At 40.7% G+C, this 22,121-nt stretch overlaps 2 protein-coding genes across 4 annotated transcripts; one reads left to right on the top strand and one right to left on the bottom strand.

The window, feature by feature from the left end:
• Positions 1-362: 362 nt before the first annotated feature.
• Positions 363-12,732, bottom strand: LOC5515023 (TAF5-like RNA polymerase II p300/CBP-associated factor-associated factor 65 kDa subunit 5L). The gene is made up of 6 exons (XM_048729479.1): positions 11,702-12,732; positions 10,652-10,800; positions 10,427-10,564; positions 3,286-3,479; positions 2,656-2,769; positions 363-805 (listed from the first exon to the last, which is right to left on the bottom strand). Exons 1-6 carry the CDS (start codon positions 12,532-12,534, stop codon positions 449-451), a joined length of 1,785 nt encoding a protein of 594 aa, XP_048585436.1. The 5' UTR covers positions 12,535-12,732; the 3' UTR covers positions 363-448.
• On the top strand, positions 9,803-19,620 carry LOC5515074 (hexokinase-2). 3 transcript variants are annotated; one of them, XM_032384595.2, is made up of 7 exons: positions 9,803-9,957; positions 13,367-13,445; positions 14,770-15,294; positions 15,860-16,152; positions 16,843-16,998; positions 17,300-17,447; positions 18,715-19,620. In XM_032384595.2, exons 2-7 carry the CDS (start codon positions 13,374-13,376, stop codon positions 18,910-18,912), a joined length of 1,392 nt encoding a protein of 463 aa, XP_032240486.1. In that variant the 5' UTR covers positions 9,803-9,957; positions 13,367-13,373; the 3' UTR covers positions 18,913-19,620. The 3 variants fall into 3 exon arrangements, with proteins under 3 accessions (XP_032240486.1, XP_032240485.1, XP_001635171.2); XM_032384594.2 differs by lacking the exon at positions 9,803-9,957 and adding an exon at positions 12,889-13,026; XM_001635121.3 differs by lacking the exons at positions 9,803-9,957; positions 13,367-13,445 and adding an exon at positions 14,316-14,446.
• Positions 19,621-22,121: the final 2,501 nt, after the last annotated feature.

Raw genomic sequence — 22,121 nt, 5'->3', positions numbered from 1 at the left:
GTAATACAGTTAAGTAACATTTTATTAGCATCAGACTAAAAACAAACGTTTAAATTCCCATAAACCATGTTTTGTTTTCGAATATTGGGAATTCTGTGGCGCGCGTGAAGACCAGAATGCGCTGGGGCGAGGATAGAATTCCCAATATTCGAATAAACTCGAATGAGAGCCGGCTTGCAGGCTACCCTTGTTTTGCAAATAAGATCGCCTATTTTTTTTTCGCAGTCCAGTGACTGCAGGCCTATAGGCTGCGTACGCCCCTGGCTATGATAGAGCGTCATTGATCAATGGTATGAATGAATTAACGAAAACCTGCGAAACGCTATTCCCCTATCAGCTAAAACCACATCAACACGCCTTCATCTCAGAAACAATGATAATTTATTCTCCAAAAAGGCAAGCAAATATATATCAAGCAAACACCAGAAAATGTCTTCTAGCAGAGATATTATAAGCTACTGTTGCCCGCTGCGAGCACAACGTTACTTGAGCTAAACTGCACGCAGGGGATAGAAGAGTTCTTGGTGGGAAAGGATGCGAGCAATTCGGAAGACGAGGATGAGTTACTCAGCGTTGTGTTACGGACCTGCCCGAAGTCCCAGACTCGGACAGCACCGTCCATCCCTCCGGACGCCAAAAGCGTTCCATCCCGACTGAAGGACATGGTGTGAATTGTGTCGGTGTGCCCGCGCAACTCCTTGAGCAGGCTGCCAGCGGCAAGATCCCACACTCGTATGCTCCTGTCATCACCAGCCGATAATAGATGTTGGCCGTCTGGAGAGATGGCGAGAACTAAGACGGAGCCCTTGGGAGAGAGAAAATTTAATTTTTAATTTAATTTATCAATTTACAAACATCCCCTTAGTGTCACACTAACACCAAGCTCACACCCTCTCCCATTTCCTCGAAGCTCACACCCTCTCCCATTCCCTCCAAGCTCACACCCTCTCCCATTCCCTCGTAGCTCACACCCTCTCCCATTCCCTCGTAGCTCACACCCTCTCCCATTCCCTCCAAGCTCACACCCTCTCCCATTCCCTCCAAGCTCACACCCTCTCCCATTCCCTGCAAGCTCACACCCTTTCCCATTCCCTCGAAGCTCACACCCTCTCCCATTCCCTCGTAGCTCACACCCTCTCCCATTCCCTCGTAGCTCACACCCTCTCCCATTCCCTCCAAGCTCACACCCTCTCCCATTCCCTCCAAGCTCACACCCTCTCCCATTCCCTGCAAGCTCACACCCTTTCCCATTCCCTCGAAGCTCACACCCTTTCCCATTCCCTCGTAGCTCACACCCTCTCCCATTCCCTCGAAGCTCACACCCTCTCCCATTCCCTCCAAGCTCACACCCTCTCCCATTCCCTCCAAGCTCACACCCTCTCCCATTCCCTGCAAGCTCACACCCTTTCCCATTCCCTCGAAGCTCACACCCTTTCCCATTCCCTCGTAGCTCACACCCTCTCCCATTCCCTCGAAGCTCACACCCTCTCCCATTCCCTCCAAGCTCACACCCTCTCCCATTCCCTCCAAGCTCACACCCTCTCCCATTCCCTCGAAGCTCACACCCTTTCCCATTCCCTTCAAGCTCACACCCTCTCCCATTCCCTCCAAGCTCACACCCTCTCCCATTCCCTCCAAGCTCACACCCTCTCCCATTCCCTCGAAGCTCACACCCTCTCCCATTCCCTCCAAGCTCACACCCCCTCCCATTCCCTCCAAGCTCACACCCTCTCCCATTCCCTCCAAGCTCACACCCTCTCCCATTCCCTCCAAGCTCACACCCTCTCCCATTCCCTCGAAGCTCACACCCTCTCCCATTCCCTCCAAGCTCACACCCTCTCCCATTCCCTCCAAGCTCACACCCCCTCCCATTCCCTCCAAGCTCACACCCTCTCCCATTCCCTCGAAGCTCACACCCTCTCCCATTCCCTCAAAGCTCACACCCCCTCCCATTCCCTCCAAGCTCACACCCTCTCCCATTCCCTCCAAGCTCACACCCTCTCCCATTCCCTCCAAGCTCACACCCTCTCCCATTCCCTCCAAGCTCACACCCTCTCCCATTCCCTCCAAGCTCACACCCTCTCCCATTCCCTCCACCCAACAGCCCAAGGTTCGATAATGTTATTAGGATACTGAGCGAGTGCGAGGAACCAAGGTTGTCGAGAAAATTATAAAGAATTGAATTCTAACAAAGGCTCGAAATCTAAACCTTAAATAATTCAATACACTCTTTATAAGACACCTGCACACTTTGCTGTTAACCCAAGAGCTGCGTTACCATGTACTCACCCCAGGTACCACATCGAGCCTGGAGGTAACATGGGTTTCTAATAAATGCGATGGTTATTGATAAACCATTTTATTTGGAAAGCCATAACCGGTTGTAGGTTGAATCCTTCCATATATATTCCCTATTTTTTTTACTACTGACCACACCCTTTGAACAAAAAAAAATGTGGGACTGGTGCCCCCTTATGCGCCGCATATGAAGTAGGTAGGGATAATGGAAAACTCCTGTCATTAAAAAAAAAAAACTGTGCACGCTAACAAAACATACACAAAAAACCCTATCGTTTTCAATTCAAATTGCGTGGGAGAGGCCGAGAGCGATCCACTTCTAGTCACCGTACTTTGGGGGGGCTTTCCTTTTTGTACCTTATGTCCGCGGAATAGACGGACGCAGTTCCCGGACTGCAGGTCCCACAGCCTGCATGTCCGGTCGCTCGAGCCGGTGGCGAGGTACGTGCAGTTTGGGTGGAACTTGACACACTGAAAACCAAACACATGAAACTTCACGCACCGTAAACTAGATAAATAAAAAGCATTTTTGCTCGATAATGAAGGCTGAACAGGCCCGTACCCAGGGGGGTGCAGGGTGCAAGGGGTGCGAACGCACCCCCCCCACACACACACACACACACACACAACGGCCGAAGGTCTACTTTCGGTTCTCAATAGACGTGCTATTTGTAGACAAAACTATAAAGAATAAGCTAGACCCCTCTGGTATGTAGCCAAAGTCCGACAATAAACGTCCAGTGGAGATACCGCAAGGTCATAAAAAAAACATTTTGTTTTTTTCGGGGATGGTAAGACTTTTACCAGAGAACTCATCCCCCCCCCCCCCCCCCCCCCCCGGCAAAATAAGATCCACTTTTTCGGATTTCGCACCCCCCCCCCCCCCCCAAGAAAAACCCTGGGTCCCCGTACATGCTGAAATATATCGCACTTACAACAAATACAAGTACCCCCCTTTCCCCTTCCTAGGAGGTAAGCCCAACTTACGTCTACATCCTGAAGGTGCCCGGCGAAAACCCTCAGAGGATAGTTATATTCCGTGTTCCACAGCCTTGCCGAGGAGTCCTGGGAGCCGGTTGCAAAGTAAAGGGACTGGGCACTAAGATCCAGGCTCCAGACCGGGTGGTTGTGACCTTTGTACTGTACGATGTTGCTGTATGAATGCAAGCTCCACAGCCGAACTAAAAGAGAAATAATTATATAATTCGTGAACGGCATTACTAAAGAGCGGAACCGCCGGAACCAGTATATTTCGCTTAGTTATAAGGGTAGGGATGTCATACTAGGATCACCTTTCCTTTCTAATCTGAACAAAAAAAAACATTTCGTTGTGAAATGCTAAGACAACATCACTAAGCGCAGGTGTGCTACGTTATTTCACGCATATTTGACATTCTGTCATATGCAATTTGTATCCATTTGATCGGATAATTCATCGGATTAGTAACAAAAAACCCTTGTTTTAGAAGCGCGTCTCGTTAGAGGTAACACATGCGTTCGTAGTTTTAGCCTTTGTAGGTTTAGCCGTTAAAAGTTCAAAATAAGAAACAAACAAAAAATCCTTGTTTAGAAGCGCGGCCTGTTAGTGGCGTTGTTCATAGCGTCCTGTTAGAGATAACGCCAAATACTGTAATACTGCAAGCGTGCAAGGGGCACGATTGTAGATGGAATTTGTTACAAATAAATTACCCACTTCTTTATATGTACATATGCTGAATGAATACAATCAAAATCCAATCTGAAAAAAAATTAAGTGATTCTAAAGTACTTTGAAGTACTTTGAAGATTTCAAAGCAATTCAAAGTTTAAGATCTGGCCCCACACACTTGGGATATCCGGAAATATTATGCAATTATACCTAGCCAAGGTTGCCGTTGTCAATCAAAACTTTAGATAACATCGCCTTACTAGTTACAGTTACTCAAGTTAAGGAGTGAGTGTAAGGTATAGGGGTAGGGATGTACAAGGATTACGATTTATTTTCGTTCTAATCTCTACAGAAATCCGAATCCGGTTTTTTTCTCTCTGTCCAAACGTGGCTGGTGGTTTGTCTTTTAAAATAATTTCCTTTATATTGCTACTACCGACGTTGATCAGTAACAGGTTCTGTCAGTAGGTAAAGGCGATAAAAGCGGCGATTGATAATTCAATTGGGTTAATAGCTTTAGGACCACTCGGCGTACTGTAACGTACCATGCACAAAACGAAAGGCGTGGCGATTGAACATTCCGTTGGGACTTGCCAAAATAACTTCAGTAATGGCAACTGCGCTACGTTATTTCACGCATATTTGACATTCATTCATATGCAATTTGTATCCCATTTCCGTTGAACGTTTCTAGTATCCGGATTAGTAACAGAAAACCCTTGTTTAGAAGCGCGTCTTGTTGGTAACACAAAATATTATACTGTAATACTGCAAGCGTCCGTAGTTATAGCGTGCCGAGGGCTTCCTGTGTACCTTTACAGACAAAGAAAAATACAAAGAACGAAGTATTTTACAACTTTGTTTATTTGTTATATCATACGACAAACGTATTATCCTATTTAACAATTTGTAAGTGTGTGTAAACTTGCAGCGTTTTGGACTCGTCTACCCTGGGTTCCAGAGGCTGAATATCCGCTTCGCTCGTCGTAATTCTCGCTTCGCTCGAAAAATCTCCCGTTTCGCTCGAAAAATCTCGGTTCGCTTGAAAAACTCTCGGAGCCTCTGGTCTCCAGGGTAGGACTCGTCACGCGTTTGATGGGGCTAACAGGAGCGTGGCATCCCTCCCCTCTCCGTAAATAACCTGTCATGGCGGTAAATGTGCAAGGCGATGTTACCTAAAGTTTTGATTGACATCGGCAACCTTGGCTTGGCTATAATTGCATAATATTTCCGGATATCCCAAGTGTGTGTGGGCCAGATCTCAAAGTACTTCAAAATCACTAACAATTCTTTCAGCCCTTTTGATAGATTGGATCTTGATTGTATTCATGTGTGTATATATGCACATATGATATTTGGCGTTATCTCTAACAGGACGCTATGAACAACGATACTAACAAGACGCGCTTCTAAACAAGGATTTTGGCAGGATTTTTTTCTTATTTGGAACTTTCAACGGAATCGGAACGCTAAACCTACGAAGGCTAAAACTATGAACGCTTGCATGTGTTACATCGAACGAGACGCGCTTCTAAAACAAGGGTTTTTTGTTACTCATCCGATACAAATTGATACAAATTGCATATGACAGAATGTCAAATATGCGTGAAATAACGTATCACATCTGCGCTTAGTGATGTTGTCTTAGCATTTCACAACGGAATGTGTTTTTTTTGTTCAGATTAGAAAGGAAATAAATGGTGATCCTACTATGACATCCCTACCCCTATAACTAAGCGAAATATACTGGTTCCGCCGGTTCCGCTTTTTAGTAATGCCGATTCGTGAACGTTCAGCCTGATATTTCACCAAATTCTAAGTACATGTTAAAACGGACCGTGGCTCAAATACCAACAAAATATTTTTTCATTAGGGAGATGCGATCTAAAAATAAAATTATGTTCATACCGGCGACTTAAAATTTACTATTTATCATTTATGTAATTCTGATTTTAATACATTATTGGTATCTTACAATAGCTAGTGTGTATTTTTCAGGCTGCAATGTACAGAAATTTAGAAAGTTATATCAGCGTTAAAATGCTTAACAAATAAGAACGTCTCAACCTCAACTGAAAATTAGAAATTTTTATAAAAACAGTGTACCCTACAAGCAAATCATAAAAAAATAAAGTCTGTGTAACCGTGGGAACTTGACATTTACCGTGCGGTTACGAAAAATGTAGAAACAAATGCAATACTGAAAAAAAAACTATCAGGTTCTGAATCACGTTTGAGAAACAATCCGTAAAATACGTAAAACAATTATAACCGCAATCCAAAAATCGCTTACTTAAAATCTATGCAAAATCTAAAATAACCCAAAATACCACCCGGTCACATCTGGATATAGAAAGACTGTCCATACGTCAGGTCTGACTAGTGGGGTCCCGGGATCAGTTGGGGGAATTTGGGGGATCGTATCGGCTGGGATCTTCGGTCTGAAATATTCGTGGAAAAGACTGAGAAATATCTCGCATTTCAGTGGCCACCATAAGCCAGCGGATGACATTCACGTGGTGTAGCAGAATCTTTAGGTCAGCTATTGTATGACGTAATTAACAGTTTATCGGACTAAGAATCGCATTAGAATCGTGCCAGACATTCCTTGTGTGCGTGACACTAAAAGCGGCTGCTTAGCAGACTAGAAATTCCTTCGTAGCCGAAGCTATTTTCGGGATCATACGTCTAGCAGAACTGTGACTTGTATTATCTGTCGTGAAGAGAGTGAACCCGTGTCAGCATTCACAGCTCCTTCGCGAGCGCCCTGTTTTTTTTCTTAAAAAACATAAAATTTTATTTGAATTTCAATTTGGATTTCGGAAAGGCCATTCAACCGAACATGCCATATTAGAAACTGTTGAGACCCTCAAGTCTTCTATTGACCAAGGTATGACTACATGTGCTATTTTCTTAGATTTTTCAAAGGCATTTGATACTATTAACCACGACATCTTATTAGCTAAAATGTACAAATATGGAGTCAGGGGAACCCCCGCAAAATGGTTTTCTAGTTATCTCTCTAATCGTCATCAGTTTGTCAAAATTGGCAATGCGGAATCATCTATGCTACCAATCTCTTGCGGAGTTCCTCAAGGATCTACCCTTGGTCCCTTATTATTCCTCTTATATATTAATGATCTCCCCAACTCTTCTAAGAAACTGAAATTTAGAATATTTGCAGATGATACAAATCTATTTTATACTTCAAAAAACCCCAAAGATTTAGAAACCACTGTTAATAGTGAATTAGACAATGTCATCAAATACTGTAACGCTAACAAGTTGTCCATTAATTTTAAGAAAACGCATCATATCACTGTCACCTCCCCCAGAAAAAGTGTTTCTATTGACTTAACAGCATATGGTATAAAGAATACTAACAACATAAAATACTTAGGTGTCTTTATTGATGAACATCTCAAATGGAATTCACAACTAAATCATGTTAATAAATGCCTCGCAAAAAATCTTGGAATCATTTCCAAGTTACGTTATTTTCTTCCCTTGACTACTTTAACACAACTATACTATAATTTAATTTACCCATATATTTCTTATGGTATAATGAGCTGGGGCTCGGCAAGCCAAACACGGCTTCGCCCTATCAAAACGAAGCAGAATAAATGCATTCGCTCTATTTTCTTTGCTCCCCAAAGGGAAAGTCCATCGAATTATTACCAATTGCTTAGGATCCTGAATCTTGATAACATACATAATCTAAGGATATCATCTCTTGTTTATAAGCTCCAACACTTTCCTGATACTATGCCTAAGCCATTATGTAATCTAATCCTGCCTGCCACTCAAGTTCACTCACATAATACCAGATATGCTTCCAAAGGCAATCTCTTTAGGCCAGCTTCCAAAACCAATTATGGATTAACTAAATTTACAGCCATGTCTTCTAGATTTTGGGAAAAAATACCAAATTGCATTAAGTCCTTACCTTACAATTCCTTCATAGAACAACTGAAATTGCATTTATTAAATAATCAGAATTAATATTGATCCACCCTGGCCAGATTTACTTTTCCTCACTCTAAAATATTATATTTTGTTTATTTATATATTATATATTGTAAAATAATATTATAATAATATTATAATAATATCCTGTAAGACCCTCGAAATCTGACTGTGGCAGTGACCATCTCGAAAGCTTATGCTTCTATGGTCACTGCGCACCTTAAATTTTTTTTTCTTCTTAAGTACCGTAAATAGTTAACTTCCCCTTTTTTCTACCTGTATCCAAATATTCTTTATCTTATTCCAAATAGTGCAAAATAAAACTGAATGAATGAATAATGTTTGCTCGACCTCGCGGTCGAGTCGTGTAGGAGAATCCTAATCGACAAAGACAATCAGCCATCATTCTGTCTAAAGAAATACCAACAGGAATTGCAAAAAAAAAATCGCTTCATTTTTTATTGTCTGTTATAAGGCAGGCTTCTTTGAGACAAAGGAAGGCCTGTCCACCGCGAAGAAAGATTCTCCCCCGACTCCCCATTAAACTAGAGGCTCTTCCACAGTCTTTTAGGTACCTTAAACCAATAAGATGTTTTTTTAATAGCTTTTCCCTCATGGTGTTAGGGGGAGGGGGGTCCATAAGGTAGCAACGAGCCCTTCAGATGAGTGGACCCGTCCGTGTCACTACTGACACCGGATTACATCTCCATTCAGAACAACGATGAGTCAACTGGTAGAAGTGGGACTTCCTTTAACAAGTGAAGCCATCCCATTGCCCCATCTCGATCCCTTCCTGTCCGTATAACTTCCTGTTCGAACTCTGACCGTTTCAGAGTAGCGAGGACTGACGGTGAGTATCCTGCACTTTTAGCCTACTACAAAATTCACATAAACACACGCTACCTCACATATGTCGTAATGCAATATGACAAGTCAATCGATATATTTAGGTTTCTGTATTTATGAGAAAGTGGCATTAAAAAAGGGTGTATAGCAAAGAGAGCCCAGGTCCGGACGAAAGGAAACCGGATAACCGGATTAAGAGAGGATGAAGATTTTAAGTCTAAGTGAGCAAGGACTTTCACGTACTACACGGGAACACGAAAGAATCAAACTAAAAACACTCGGCAATATTAGCATCAGGAAAACGTTGGGAAACGAGAATAAAATAACGTCGACGTCTTGCGACGTGCATGCAGCAAACCAGACAAGAAAAGTCTAAAAAGTCGTAGACAGAATTTAGTGTAAGGGTTGCGTAGATGTAGGCATTGTATTCTACGCATAAAAGAATAAGATCGGGACGCTTTTTGGTGTTAAACAAAAATACGCGCGTCCCCTTGCTCTTAGCAATATCTACGCGCTCTCTGCCCTCGGCAATAGTTAATCTCGGAGTGGAGATCCAATGAATTATGTATGACGACTAGTGGCACGTTTTGACACGAATTTTAACTTTGATCTCTACATTCTACCATTAGGTTTGTTTCTATTTGACAATAATAATAACCAAGATCTATACAGTACTTTAGCTTTTCTTGTATAAGTCCTTTCTGATGAAATAAATCATTCATTTTTCTAGCAATTCGGACAATTCAGCTGGTGTTGTGATACCTATTTCACAAGTAACTCGCGAAATCTCTCTTACCGCACGGCAAACGTTTTACCTAAAGCCTTACGCATCATGGGACTTAAATCGGGCCAGAGTTCGCGTCTAGCCATCTCCCTAAACGCAAGCATTCCGAGCGAGTCTGTGAGTTAGCGTGTTGTGTTTCACGATAGGTTGCCATATGACCATCACGTTATCATGGTGACGTAACGCCACCCATATATAATATATATACACACAAATAGGAACTACCTCGGCAGCAACGGAAGTTAAAACAGCGTATAAAACGAACCAACAAGAAAAGAAGACTTATTCGTCTTAGAAGAGCGAGTGTATTTATTTGAGATAACAGTCATCAGCTATTTATCAGACGGGAATTGAAAGCCTATTTATTTGAATTAAGAGAATAACGTATACATCGTACGACTCTACATAATTTGTAAGTACATTTTTTGCTTATTTTCGTAAACCGGTTAGTCTAAGGCAGTACCTAATAGCGATAAATGGACTAAATTAATAATTTATTGACATATTCTTAAACCATTCATTTTTGGGGGCCTTAGTGTCTTCTTTCTGCGGATATTAACATCAGAAATTATATAGGGTGGAGTTAATAAGAAATAGAAACATTTCCTTCGCCGTTACTCTGAATCACACCAGATAAAACTCTCCGAGACATTCACTGTGTAGTATTTCCCTTTTAGACAGGGGAAGAATATACTAACTCTGTGTGAGAAATTATTTTTTGGTATCATTTACTCTAGTTTTGATTCGATTTCAAATTGATTGCTTAGGGTTGGCATGATTTTAATTGGTAGAACACAACAAACTAAAAATTGAATGCAAAAATGACTGATACAAAGGCATTTCACCATACTGTACTAAGCAATTTTTTTGCTGAGCCTCACCTGTAGTATCTTCTGATGCCGATAACAGTATTTTGCCCTCAGAACCAAAGCAAGTAGCATAAACAGGCCCAGAGTGACCACGAAGAGTGACTGTTCCTAGGGATGTTGTCTCTATCCTAGGATTTTCTGGGATAATGTCTAAAGAATTCAACCAAAAATGAATTAAACTGTCAAATTTACCATTAAAATCTGCCTTAGTTGTAAGGACTAAAGAATAAATCCCACCTGGAGAAAGGATAATCTTGGAGACATCTGTCATTTTGCCAATTGGTTGGACAATTTTCTTGGGTGTTAAACTCCATAGTTGTATGAATGAGTCTTCAAAGCCTCCACAGATCAGGGTAGAATCAGGTGATATACCAACTGAGCTAAGGCTTCAATGACAGAAAACAATTTTAAATAGAAACACAGGCCTTTTCCCCCTTTTTTACAATACATATTCAAGTTTGTGTTAGAAGGTCTGAAAGGGACTATAAGGCTATAGACATGTGCGAACCTATTTGGGACCTGTTTCAGGTCAATCTCTCTATTTTGATGTCAATCCATGAACAAGCAACACCTATTGTAACTCCGTTTAGTTGAGTTCATTGAATCATGCTGGGACATGTTTTTTCACTTAGTGATTCAACTGTTAGTCAGGAACCACAAGATTCTTGGGTAGTTACTGTCGAATCTGTTGTATTGCCATGCCACATTTTCAAAACATTGATTTGTTTTTGTCTTTTGGGATTTTGACTGTTCTGCCAGTCAAATTATTCTAAGCCAATCAGATTCTTGCCATCTCTCACCTAGTGCAGTTGCCTCGCTTTCTGTCACAACACTGTCTGGTTTTCGTCCAGAGGATAGCCAGGGAAGTGCACAAAGCGAGACTCTGATTGGCTCAGAATGGTTTTACTGAACATAAAACCAAAACAAATTGTGTTTTGAAAACACGGGTCACGATACAATGGATTTGACAGTAAAATGTGTGAGTTTCATAAAGGGCAGTGTCTGATTTCATTCCATTTTACAACTGTTTGCCTGATTTACAGCATTCAAAAGTTTTCCTATCAAAAGATTTCAGGTACATGTCCCGGCAACTTTGAGTATGAATAAATAGGTCAAATTCTATTTAAAGTACAGTGATACTTCTACTGATAGGGCCAGGACATAAGGTGTTCTAGATAATGTTAGTGAAAAGCAACAATTTTATCTTGCTTTATCAATAGAGGTTGGCAACTTATAGGTACCACTGCTAGACTGCTGCCTTTTATGTAAGATCCTGATAATCCTTACCCTTGATAAGCATTATTGAAAGTATATAGACAGACAGAGGGGAGGCAAGCCGGACCACCCCTGATTCTTGCAATACTGTTCTTTAATGCTAGAAGACTGGCATCTTCTTTTTGAGCAGATATCTTAGTTTGTTTTACATCCTTAGCAGACTTCACATGTGACGTGTTGTCGTCTACTTCCTCCTCACCAATATCACCATTAGTACTCTGACCCGGTTTTCTGTTTGAGATCTCAATAGAGAAATTCCGGCTTAAAAGCTGTAGCAACAAGACTCGATCACTACTTCTCAAATATTGCATGAAATACGTGAACACTTTACTGCTCAGTCTCAACACGTATTTGCTTCGGCGAAAATTCGCAGCAATATCACTAGATTTTAGTCGCTCGGAATCCGTGATTGCTTGTAAATGTTGAATGTCCTCTTTGTGTTCTAAAGCCAAATCACCACTGTACTTCGAAAAGAAGTTCTGAGCTGAAATTAAATGTCCCTTTGCAATCAACTCAAGATAACAAACAGCAAACATAGGAAACAATAACTTAGCAAGTTCGCTCCTATATGCCGGGTTGACGCCTAGTATAAAAGACTTTAGGTTTCCAAATTGTTCATCGAAGGTAGAGGAATCTAAATGATTGACACTTAGTGATAAAATGTTAGGAATACCACATTCGTTGTTTACTGCAGTTCGGAGAGCGACATCCTCTAGTTTCTGTTGTGTTGAAGCATGCTCTTTCGTCTGTGCGATTTCTGAATCTGCGTATTTTCTTTTCTTGAGGAAATTCATTAGTAAGGCTGGAACTGTATCAGACTTAAGATGCTTCCCATGGGAATTCATATTCAGTAACACTCGTCACAACGTAGATAACACAGTCTAAAACTGTAAGATTATACAGCACAGAAAACTTTGATCATCTTCTGCCGCCATTTTGTTTTGAATGCCATGTCGGACAGATGTTGGCTTTAGTCAATACAGACCCGAAATCTGTCGGTTTCTGTTCGGAATTTATATCTAATGCCAAAAGTGAAGTAATTTCTATTTTCTCAAACATTTATTGTAAAAAAAGTAGATTTGCCTTATTCAGCTGTACTTTTATGGTTATTTTCAAGGAGAATGAGGTTATTCCCCGGGCTTCTAGAATTTACGAGTAGTTATCGACTGAAGACGTGTTATCAAGTTCCCACGTCGAACTTTCAGGCTCACATTACTTCTCTTGCAAAATTCGACACATTTAACTGTAGTGTCGAAACGCTTTACCGGATTTGACTGAAAAAAAACTGCCTTTAACGGCATATTGGAATTGACAGTTAATCAAGGGTTCAATTTAAAGTACGTATATCACAAATTGATACATTGTTTTTCTTTTTTCAAACGAAAAATTAATCATTCTATTGTGTAGTCGAGTGTGCAACGCAGTTGGTACGATGCCAAATCTGTGTTCGCTGTTATATTTTCCACATACCCTCGCTGACTGTCTAGCCATTGCTATGCTTTGACTTGAAATAATTGATATCTAATCGACTTCCTTTTTTGTTCACCTTTTCTGTTATTTTGATTTGTATAAATACCGGGGGTTTAGGTGCGAAAATTGATCTCGCATTTCTCAGCATAACTTTGTTTTTATCTTTGCTGATCCCCCTCTTACATGTGATTTTTTATTTATTTTTAGATTAATCATGTTCAGTGTGATTCCATTGTTATCGGGTGCCGTCAAGACTCTGAATATAACATTCAGAAGTAAAGAATTTGTGAGTATTAGCCTCTTTTTGTTATTAACAAATTCACTTAATTTCAATATGATTAGAGACGTCTAAGATGTGATAGATTAATGCACTAGTCAATTGAAAACTTTGACCCTGTAGACTTTGACCCTGTAGAAAAAAGACAACAACAGCCCCCACCTCCTTGGGACAAAACTGCAGTCAAATGCCCCTACCCCTCGGCAGCAGCTCTGCAGCTAGGCACATGCTGATACTGTACATGGAATTGCTTGCTACATGACTTTTGCAAAGTACATTTGTGACGCTATTCACTTATCCCCAAACCTTCAGTGTGGCGTCAAGTCTTAGAGTAAAAAAACTATAAATTCCCCCACCCCCTCGGTACAGATTCTTGTTCAAAAGTGCTCCAAGCCCCCACATTACCCCCCTGACATCCCCGGGACCGTGGGGGTTTCAAATGACTAGTGCATAATGATGATGATGATGCTTGAGATCTTCTTTAGAGTCACCAGAATGATTTAAAATGGGCTTTTCAAAGCTTTTGCTCAGCCACTTTTTTCAAATTTGGAGGTAATCTTTGGCTAAATTTTTTCATGGCCAGTCATCTTGTTTTGTTTTTTTTATTATTAGAGTGTGCTGGTGTTATTCTAAGCTAAAATTTGCTGAATAATCTGTTAAACATTTATTTTTTTTATTGTTTTTAAGGGACTTTCCCATCAGATGGTTCCCTAATAGTACAACATAAAAAATGTAAAAGTGAGAAAACTTTTCATTTAGCTAGTGCTTGTTTTATAAAATTTTATAATGAAAAATTATTATAATTATTCATAAATTCATATTCATGATGTGGAAAGAGTAGAACAAACAATATGCAAATTATCAATATGAATAATTATCCTGTGGCTGAGCACAAACTAATCAAGTTTGCTTGCGCTAAACTTCTTATCCTATACTCTGAACAACTGCTATATTTATCTATATGAGAGTAACCTTAGTCAAAACTTGAGTTTATCTAGTTACTCAAAATGGTAAGCAGGATGTTGGTGAGGTTATTTTTTGGGGGGTTTAAAATACTACAAACCTTTTGCTACCTGTGTTTAATTTGGGAAAGACTCCTTTTATTATGTGAAAGCATGGAACGGTTTTTCTATGCATAGGTCATGCACTGACATTGAGATTTTGACTGTAAAACTGTCTTAACAGTGGCCTTGTTCTCAATTAGTATATAGGCTTCCAAGTTTTGCTCAGAATAATTGTGCTGTTATTAACACTGTCATTATTAGTTGAATCAATGGTTTTTTTGTATGATTACTAGTATATAATACAAACTAATGTGTCTCCTTTTTTTCAGGCACAAGAAATTCTTAAACAATATGACATGCCAAAATCATCCCTGGAGCAAGTAATGAAGCTCTTAGAAGAAGACATGGATAATGGACTCTCAGCAGACCCTAAAGCCAGGGAAAACTCACCAATTAAAATGCTTCCTACATATGTACGCAGAATGCCAGATGGTTCCGAATCAGGAGATTTTTTAGCCTTAGACCTTGGTGGCACGAACTTTAGAGTTCTTCTTGTTCAAGTACTAAATGGCAAAGTTCACATGGAGAGCGAGATCTTTCCCCTTGATCAAACACTCATGACAAGTGATTCCATCACTCTGTTTGACTATATTGCAGACTGTATTACACTGTTTGTCAAGAAGAAGTCCCTACAGGACAAGACTCTTCCCTTAGGGTTTACGTTCTCATTCCCTGTGCAACAGCTTAGTCTAACATCAGGACTGTTGATAAGGTGGACCAAGGGGTTTTCTGCGGGTGGAGTTGAGGGTGAAGATGTGGTCAGGTTGCTGAAGGATGCTCTTCACAGGAAGAATGTGAGTGTAGAAATACTTAATTGCTTTAGGAAAATGCCCAATCCTATGCACAAAGCATAATTTCATCATACCCAAATCAGATAATTTCATAAGGACATTAAACTCAAATCAGATTGCAGGAGCCATCTATAATTGATGGTTATTATTTCTGGTTTTGGCTGTGGAAAGGGGAACAGTTAAAATGTTATAAGCAGGTCACTAGGTTTTTTCACTGAATTATACAGCCCGACAATAAACATTTATTTCCTTTTCGAGGATATCAAGTATCAGATTTCAATGGTCTGACATTTATCAGTACCATAGTCTGGCTTTGGGTTGGAAGGGGGTGCATTTTTAAGGCTCCTATACACGGTAGTCAATAGAAGCTGGTTTCCACCGTGAAGAATATTTTCAATTTGCACTTGTCTTGGCTTCAGCTGTCAAGGATTTTTTTCTTTATTAAGTCTTTTCCATTTAAAAACAAACAAACAAAGAAGTGGTTGGGTGAGATTTCTCTATAATATCATATATAATTCATTTCTTGTGTTGTCCTTTTAACCAATTTATGAATCTTTTTGTTTTGCAGAGCCATAGTGTAGATGTGGTTGCCCTAGTCAATGATACTACTGGTACAATGATGGCATGTGGTTTTGATGATCGCAATGTGATTGCTGGATTAATCCTTGGCACAGGAACCAATGCATGTTACATGGAGAGCTTGGACAATGTGAAAAAATGGAATGAGGAGAGAGGGTGCAGTAATGAAGTGATCATTAACACCGAGTGGGGAGCATTTGGTGACAGTGGTGTGCTGAACTGGATAATAACAGAGCATGACAAGAAGATCGACGTCGAGTCCATCAACCCAGGCCAGCAAGTGTGAGCATCCCTTAGTTTATCTCCACATGACAGGAAGTGAGCTCTTTTTAACTCTGCTAATGAATAGCTGAGAAGAAAAGGGGGAAAGCACATACAGTCAACCCCTACCTGACACAGACACCCCACTATTGCAATGACCTTGTTGTTATGGACATACAGTTAAAACCTGTTTAAAAATCATCAATGGCTTAAATTATTCCTGTTATTCTTGACTATTGCATACTCTAAATAATGGTCTTGAGGTAACCAGTATAGCCAGTAATACTGGGGGCTCCTTCATCCTGTGTTCACCAAAAATTGGTCCAATATGTTGTCTTGTTTGTGTGCTTTCAAATCTTGGGGTTTTCCTCAGCCTTGCCATTATCTCCAGGCTACCAATGTTGCACCAGGGCCGTAGCAGGGGGTGGGGCACTGGTGGCATGTGCCCCCAAATATTTTGGAAAATTATAAGGAAATGACCAATAGGGGCATGGCTGTGCCCCCCAATATTTTCTTAATATTTCTGTATTGTTCCCCCCCCCCCTCCCACCCCCAATATTTCGAGGCCTGCTACAGCCCTGTGCACTGTACTGACAGGGTTTGGATAGCTCATAGCAAGTGTGCACAGAGATTTTACTGAAGAGCACAGCAATAATTTTAACAGATCACAAATTGTTTGCTTTGTATTGTAACATCCAAAATTTTTTGTAGGTTTGAGAAGATGATATCTGGTATGTATCTTGGGGAGCTGGCTCGTCATATCTGTATGGATCTTATTCATAGAGGTCTCTTACTCAATGGTATTGCTTCAAACAAGTTAAAGACAAAAGGGAGTTTCCTCACCAAGTTTGTGTCAGATATTGAGAGGTAATTGTCACTTAGGATCTGATAATCACTTACAAAAATACAATCATGCCAGTGCTGGACTTGTCGTGGGTGGCAGAGACCCCCTCCCCCTGCTTCCTCGTACCTGCAACTTTTGTCTTCTACACTGGAGATGCTGAATATTACAAACGTGTTATTAAATTCTATTGATTTCTCACATACGTATATATGAACTATTTTGATACCCCCTATTTGAAAACTGTGTCTGCAAATATTCTATCGATACATCTTTTAGTGATTTCTTCTTATACTATGCTTATTTTTTGTTAATTTTGTTTTCCAGTGGAGATGAAAACAAGCTTCAACAAGTTCTAAAAGAACTGGATGTCAAGGCTACTGCACGTGACCAAGAAATCCTGAGGCACATTTGCACTGCAGTGTCTAAGAGAGCTGCCAGGCTGGCCTCAGCTGGTCTTGCTACCATCGTCAAGGTATTATTGGGTACACAGCAGATAATTACATGACCCACTGTGGCAATTGCAGAAAAAAAGAGTTTGTTAAGACTCTCTTTGTAAAGACTTAATTTTAAAATTAAAAATTATTCCCTTTATTATTGCTAAATTGTGCCATGTTTTGCAACACCCTCTCCATGTGTACTCAAAAAACTTGGTCAAGTTACAATTACAGGGGTAGCGATTAGTTCCTCGAAATTTCTAGGCGTTTTTTATTCAAGTCTGGAAGTCTCGTTTTTTTTCCCAAATTTAAGGGGTCTTGGAGCCTTGCTTTTTCTATGACGGTCTTGGAGTCTCGGATTTTTAAACGCGATCTTGTAGTCTCAAATTTTTTTTAAACATGATTCGTTTTATGTTGTTACCATGCTACGGGTTTCTTTTTCGTAGTGTATAGCAAGAATATATAGTAACTCTACTTATTCTTATAACTTCTAACTTTTCTGATGTTTATGACATCTGAAAACAAGCTCGGAATAAAAAAAGCTTGGGCTCGGTTGTTAAAAGACCGGAAAAGCTCGGGCTCAGATTACAAAAAAAATTGACTTGGATCATGAAACACGGGTCTAGGCGCCTTGGCATGTTTTGATTTACCCATCACTACAACTAATTACACAACGTAACTTTGAATTAGTTTGACCTAGTTATCTAAATAAACATGAAGGGCATGTAACAAGCACAGTTCAGCCAAATTACAAGGAATTTTGTGATTAAGTATTTAGCCTAACAAACCATGTTTCATGCCTTTGCTGTGTGGGCCTTTTAGAAGCCACCTAGCTTAACTGGTTGCAAACTTGAGGAACTCAGCTTTTTATGAAAGTAATCTGGATATGTATCAGGCTCTGGTTCTATGGTGTGAGGCTCGGGATCATGGCCATGGCCTATAAAATACCAAGCACTTTACAGTAGAAGCAAGAGTGGGAGGCACTCTGTCCAGCCCAAAATATGGGGATAACTTTACCCATTGTACTCCGGAATTAGAAATTACTGGTTACTTTTGTTAGCAAGAAAGTCATAGGAGGAGGCAATCAGCTTAATCATGTGAAGGCAGTAGCAACTTCCCCTGCCCCCTAGACCTCGTGTCTATATGATACATACTGTTTCACAGATCTCATCATAACTTCTGATAATCAATCCATGTAGCTTGGGAATTATTTCTTTTCCTTCTTCTCCTTGAGAAGATTATCAGTTTGTGTTATTTTGAATCAATTAAGAAAATCAATGCTAATATTATTGTTCTCCTTTGCAGAAAACAAAGGCATATAATAGCACTATTGCTATAGATGGTACCTTGTTCAAAAAGCACCCCAAGTTCAAGCCCTACATGCAGGAAGCTCTAAAAGAACTTTTGCCAGACAGCCACCTGAAGCTCATGCTGTCTGAGGATGGATCAGGGAAGGGAGCTGCTTTGATTGCAGCAGTTGCAGCGCACACGAAGTCCCACTAGACTAGGGGTACTTAGAGTTAGGGAATTTCAGGGAACTGCTTTTTAGAAAAAAAATTCACTCGAAGTCCCACTAGATTATAAAAATGTACACAATTGGGCGCGAGCCAGGATTTGTCGAGGCATTGGCATAAATACAGTAGCTTATCTAATTTGAAAAAAATATACGGAAAAAAAAAACTCGAGTCTATGGTTTGGTGATTCTCCTAGCAAAAAGACCACATGGCCACACGCCTGCTCATTTGTACGTCTGTTTTCATATGGAGTTTCATACTTCTACAATATCTTGAAATTTTTTGGAGCTTTTTTATGTAATTGAACATATAGGAATGTATATATATATAAATGTAGCATGGGCATATTCAGACTTTGGTATGAGTATTAGAAAACTATGACTATACGTTTTTGATACTTTTTTTTAACGGAAAGAAAAAGAGGGAACCGGCGGTGATGTATGCAGAGACTTTTTGTATTCGAACAGTATGATAATGCATGCACAAGAGGAAAACAGACAAAAAGTTAGTTTCCAGTGTTGGTGATGGTTGTTTCTGCCCTCGCTGGAAATGAAACCTGGTTTGATTGCTTACCAAGCCTGGTTTGATTGCTTACCCAGCCTAGTTTGACGGCTTACCTAGCCTTAATGTATCCATCATATATCAATGTTCAATTGGACGTCAGCCGAAATTTGACAATAAACATACTATTTACAAAGCTGGATAGTCGATTGTCAGTTTCTCAAGGGTGAGGGGTAACCCCCAGGTTTGGGCATATGCTGCTAAGAAGAGGAACGGGGTTGCGTTTTTTTGTTTTCACTCTTGCTCCAAGAAGAAAGGGAGACTTGGCCATCGGAGAACAAGGGTGAGCTAGGAATATGGCATTGACCGAGAAAACGGAGGACAGTTGTTTTCAAAAGGGGGCAAGGGTGAGCTAAGATTATGTACTTGACCGAAAAACTGAGAGCAAGGAATATAGCCTTGAATAAACAACGGAGAATAGGGTTGAGCAAAAGATTCATATAAATATATAATATTTATTGGCAAATACTTCGATGAAAATTATTTGGTGCGTCAGATTTTATAACAAAGCGTTTTTTTATTTCAAAGTGCGTCGTTATAGCGTGCGAGACTTTACACTTCAAATCGCATGATTAATAATTTTTGGACGCTATATTTAGGTTTGAGGCCCCCACACCCCCGATGAATCCGATGCCTGTGCCAAGATAAATATGACCTCAAGAATCTGAAAAACTCTTTAGGAGAAGAGTAGCTTACGAGGTTTAATAACAGTAGTCTATAAAACCTAAGAACAAAACATACTGCATTATATGGGCTATACCGGGACGTGCCGCTGGAAAGGGTATGGTTTTTTTACCTCTCTGTCCTAAACAGGGTATACATTTCAGGCCTCTCTGTCCTAAACAGGGTATACATTTCAGGCCTCTCTGTCCTAAACAGGGTATACATTTCAGGCCTCTCTGTCCTCAACAGGGTATACATTTCAGGCCTCTCTGTCCTCAACAGGGTATACATTTCAGGCCTCTCTGTCCTGAACAGTGTATACATTTCAGGCCTCTCTGTCCTGAACAGGGTATACATTTCAGGCCTCTCTGTCCTAAACAGGGTATACATTTCAGGCCTCTCTGTCCTAAACAGGGTATACATTTAGGGCCTCTCTGTCCTGAACAGAGTATACATTTCAGGCCTCTCTGTCCTAAACAGGGTATACATTTCAGGCCTCTGTCCTAAACAGGGTATATATTTCAGGCCTCTCTGTCCTAAACAGGGTATACATTTCAGGCCTCTCTGTCCTGAACAGTGTATACATTTCAGGCCTCTCTGTCCTGAACAGGGTATACATTTCAGGCCTCTCTGTCCTAAACAGGGTATACATTTCAGGCCTCTCTGTCCTAAACAGGGTATACATTTAGGGCCTCTCTGTCCTGAACAGAGTATACATTTCAGGCCTCTCTGTCCTAAACAGGGTATACATTTCAGGCCTCTGTCCTAAACAGGGTATATATTTCAGGCCTCTCTGTCCTTAACAGGGTATATATTTCAGGCCTCTCTGTCCTGAACAGGGTATACATTTCAGGCCTCTCTGTCCTAAACTGGGTATACATTTCAGGCCTCTCTGTCCTAAACAGGGTATACATCCCAGGCCTCTCTGTCCTAAACAGGGTATACATTTCAAGCCTCTCTGTCCTAAACATGGTATATATTTCAGGCCTCTCTGTCCTAAACAGGGTATATATTTCAGCCCTCTCTGTCCTGAACAGGGTATACATTTCAGGCCTCTCTGTCCTAAACAGGGTATACATTTCAGGCCTCTCTGTCCTCAACAGGGTATACATTTCAGGCCTCTCTGTCCTGAACAGTGTATACATTTCAGGCCTCTCTGTCCTGAACAGGGTATACATTTCAGGCCTCTCTGTCCTAAACAGGGTATACATTTCAGGCCTCTCTGTCCTAAACAGGGTATACATTTAGGGCCTCTCTGTCCTAAACAGGGTATATATTTCAGGCCTCTCTGTCCTAAACAGGGTATACATTTCAGGCCTCTCTGTCCTAAACAGGGTATACATTTCAGGCCTCTGTCCTAAACAGGGTATATATTTCAGGCCTCTCTGTCCTAAACAGGGTATATATTTCAGGCCTCTCTGTCCTAAACAGAGTATATATTTCAGGCCTCTGTCCTAAACAGAGTATATATTTCAGGCCTCTCTGTCCTAAACAGGGTATATATTTCAGGCCTCTCTGTCCTAAACATGGTATATATTTCAGGCCTCTCTGTCCTAAACAGGGTATATATTTCAGGCCTCTCTGTCCTAAACAGGGTATATATTTCAGGCCTCTCTGTCCTAAACAGGGTATACATTTCAGGCCTGTCTGTCCTAAACAGGGTATACATTTCAGGCCTCTCTGCCCTGAACAGGGTATATATTTCAGGCCTCTCTCTGTCCTGAACAGGGTATATATTTCAGGCCTCTCTCTGTCCTGAACAGGGTATATATTTCAGGCCTCTCTCTGTCCTGAACAGGGTATACATTTCAGGCCTCTCTGTCCTGAACAGGGTATACATTTCAGGCCTCTCTCTGCCCTGAACAGGGTATATATTTCAGGCCTCTCTCTGTCCTGAACAGGGTATACATTTCAGGCCTCTCTGTCCTGAACTGGGTATATATTTCAGGCCTCTCTCTGTCCTGAACAGGGTAT

Source organism: Nematostella vectensis, chromosome 6, assembly GCF_932526225.1.
Source record: "Nematostella vectensis chromosome 6, jaNemVect1.1, whole genome shotgun sequence".
Taxonomy (NCBI): domain Eukaryota; kingdom Metazoa; phylum Cnidaria; class Anthozoa; order Actiniaria; family Edwardsiidae; genus Nematostella; species Nematostella vectensis.
The sequence above is the reverse complement of the archived record's forward strand: the minus strand, read 5'-3'. Positions and strand labels throughout refer to the sequence as shown.

Coding starts and splice junctions, on each gene's coding strand:
- LOC5515023 (XM_048729479.1), bottom strand. CDS start 12,534: ATGAATTCCCATGGGAAGCATCTTAAGTCTGATACAGTTCCAGCCTTA. Junction 10,565..10,651: donor CAAGATTATCCTTTCTCCAG/GTGGGATTTATT, acceptor TGAATTCTTTAG/ACATTATCCCAGAAAATCCT. Junction 2,770..3,285: donor GGCACCTTCAGGATGTAGAC/GTAAGTTGGGCT, acceptor TTTGGTTTTCAG/TGTGTCAAGTTCCACCCAAA.
- LOC5515074 (XM_032384595.2), top strand. CDS start 13,374: ATGTTCAGTGTGATTCCATTGTTATCGGGTGCCGTCAAGACTCTGAAT. Junction 16,153..16,842: donor ATCAACCCAGGCCAGCAAGT/GTGAGCATCCCT, acceptor AATTTTTTGTAG/GTTTGAGAAGATGATATCTG. Junction 17,448..18,714: donor GTCTTGCTACCATCGTCAAG/GTATTATTGGGT, acceptor TCTCCTTTGCAG/AAAACAAAGGCATATAATAG.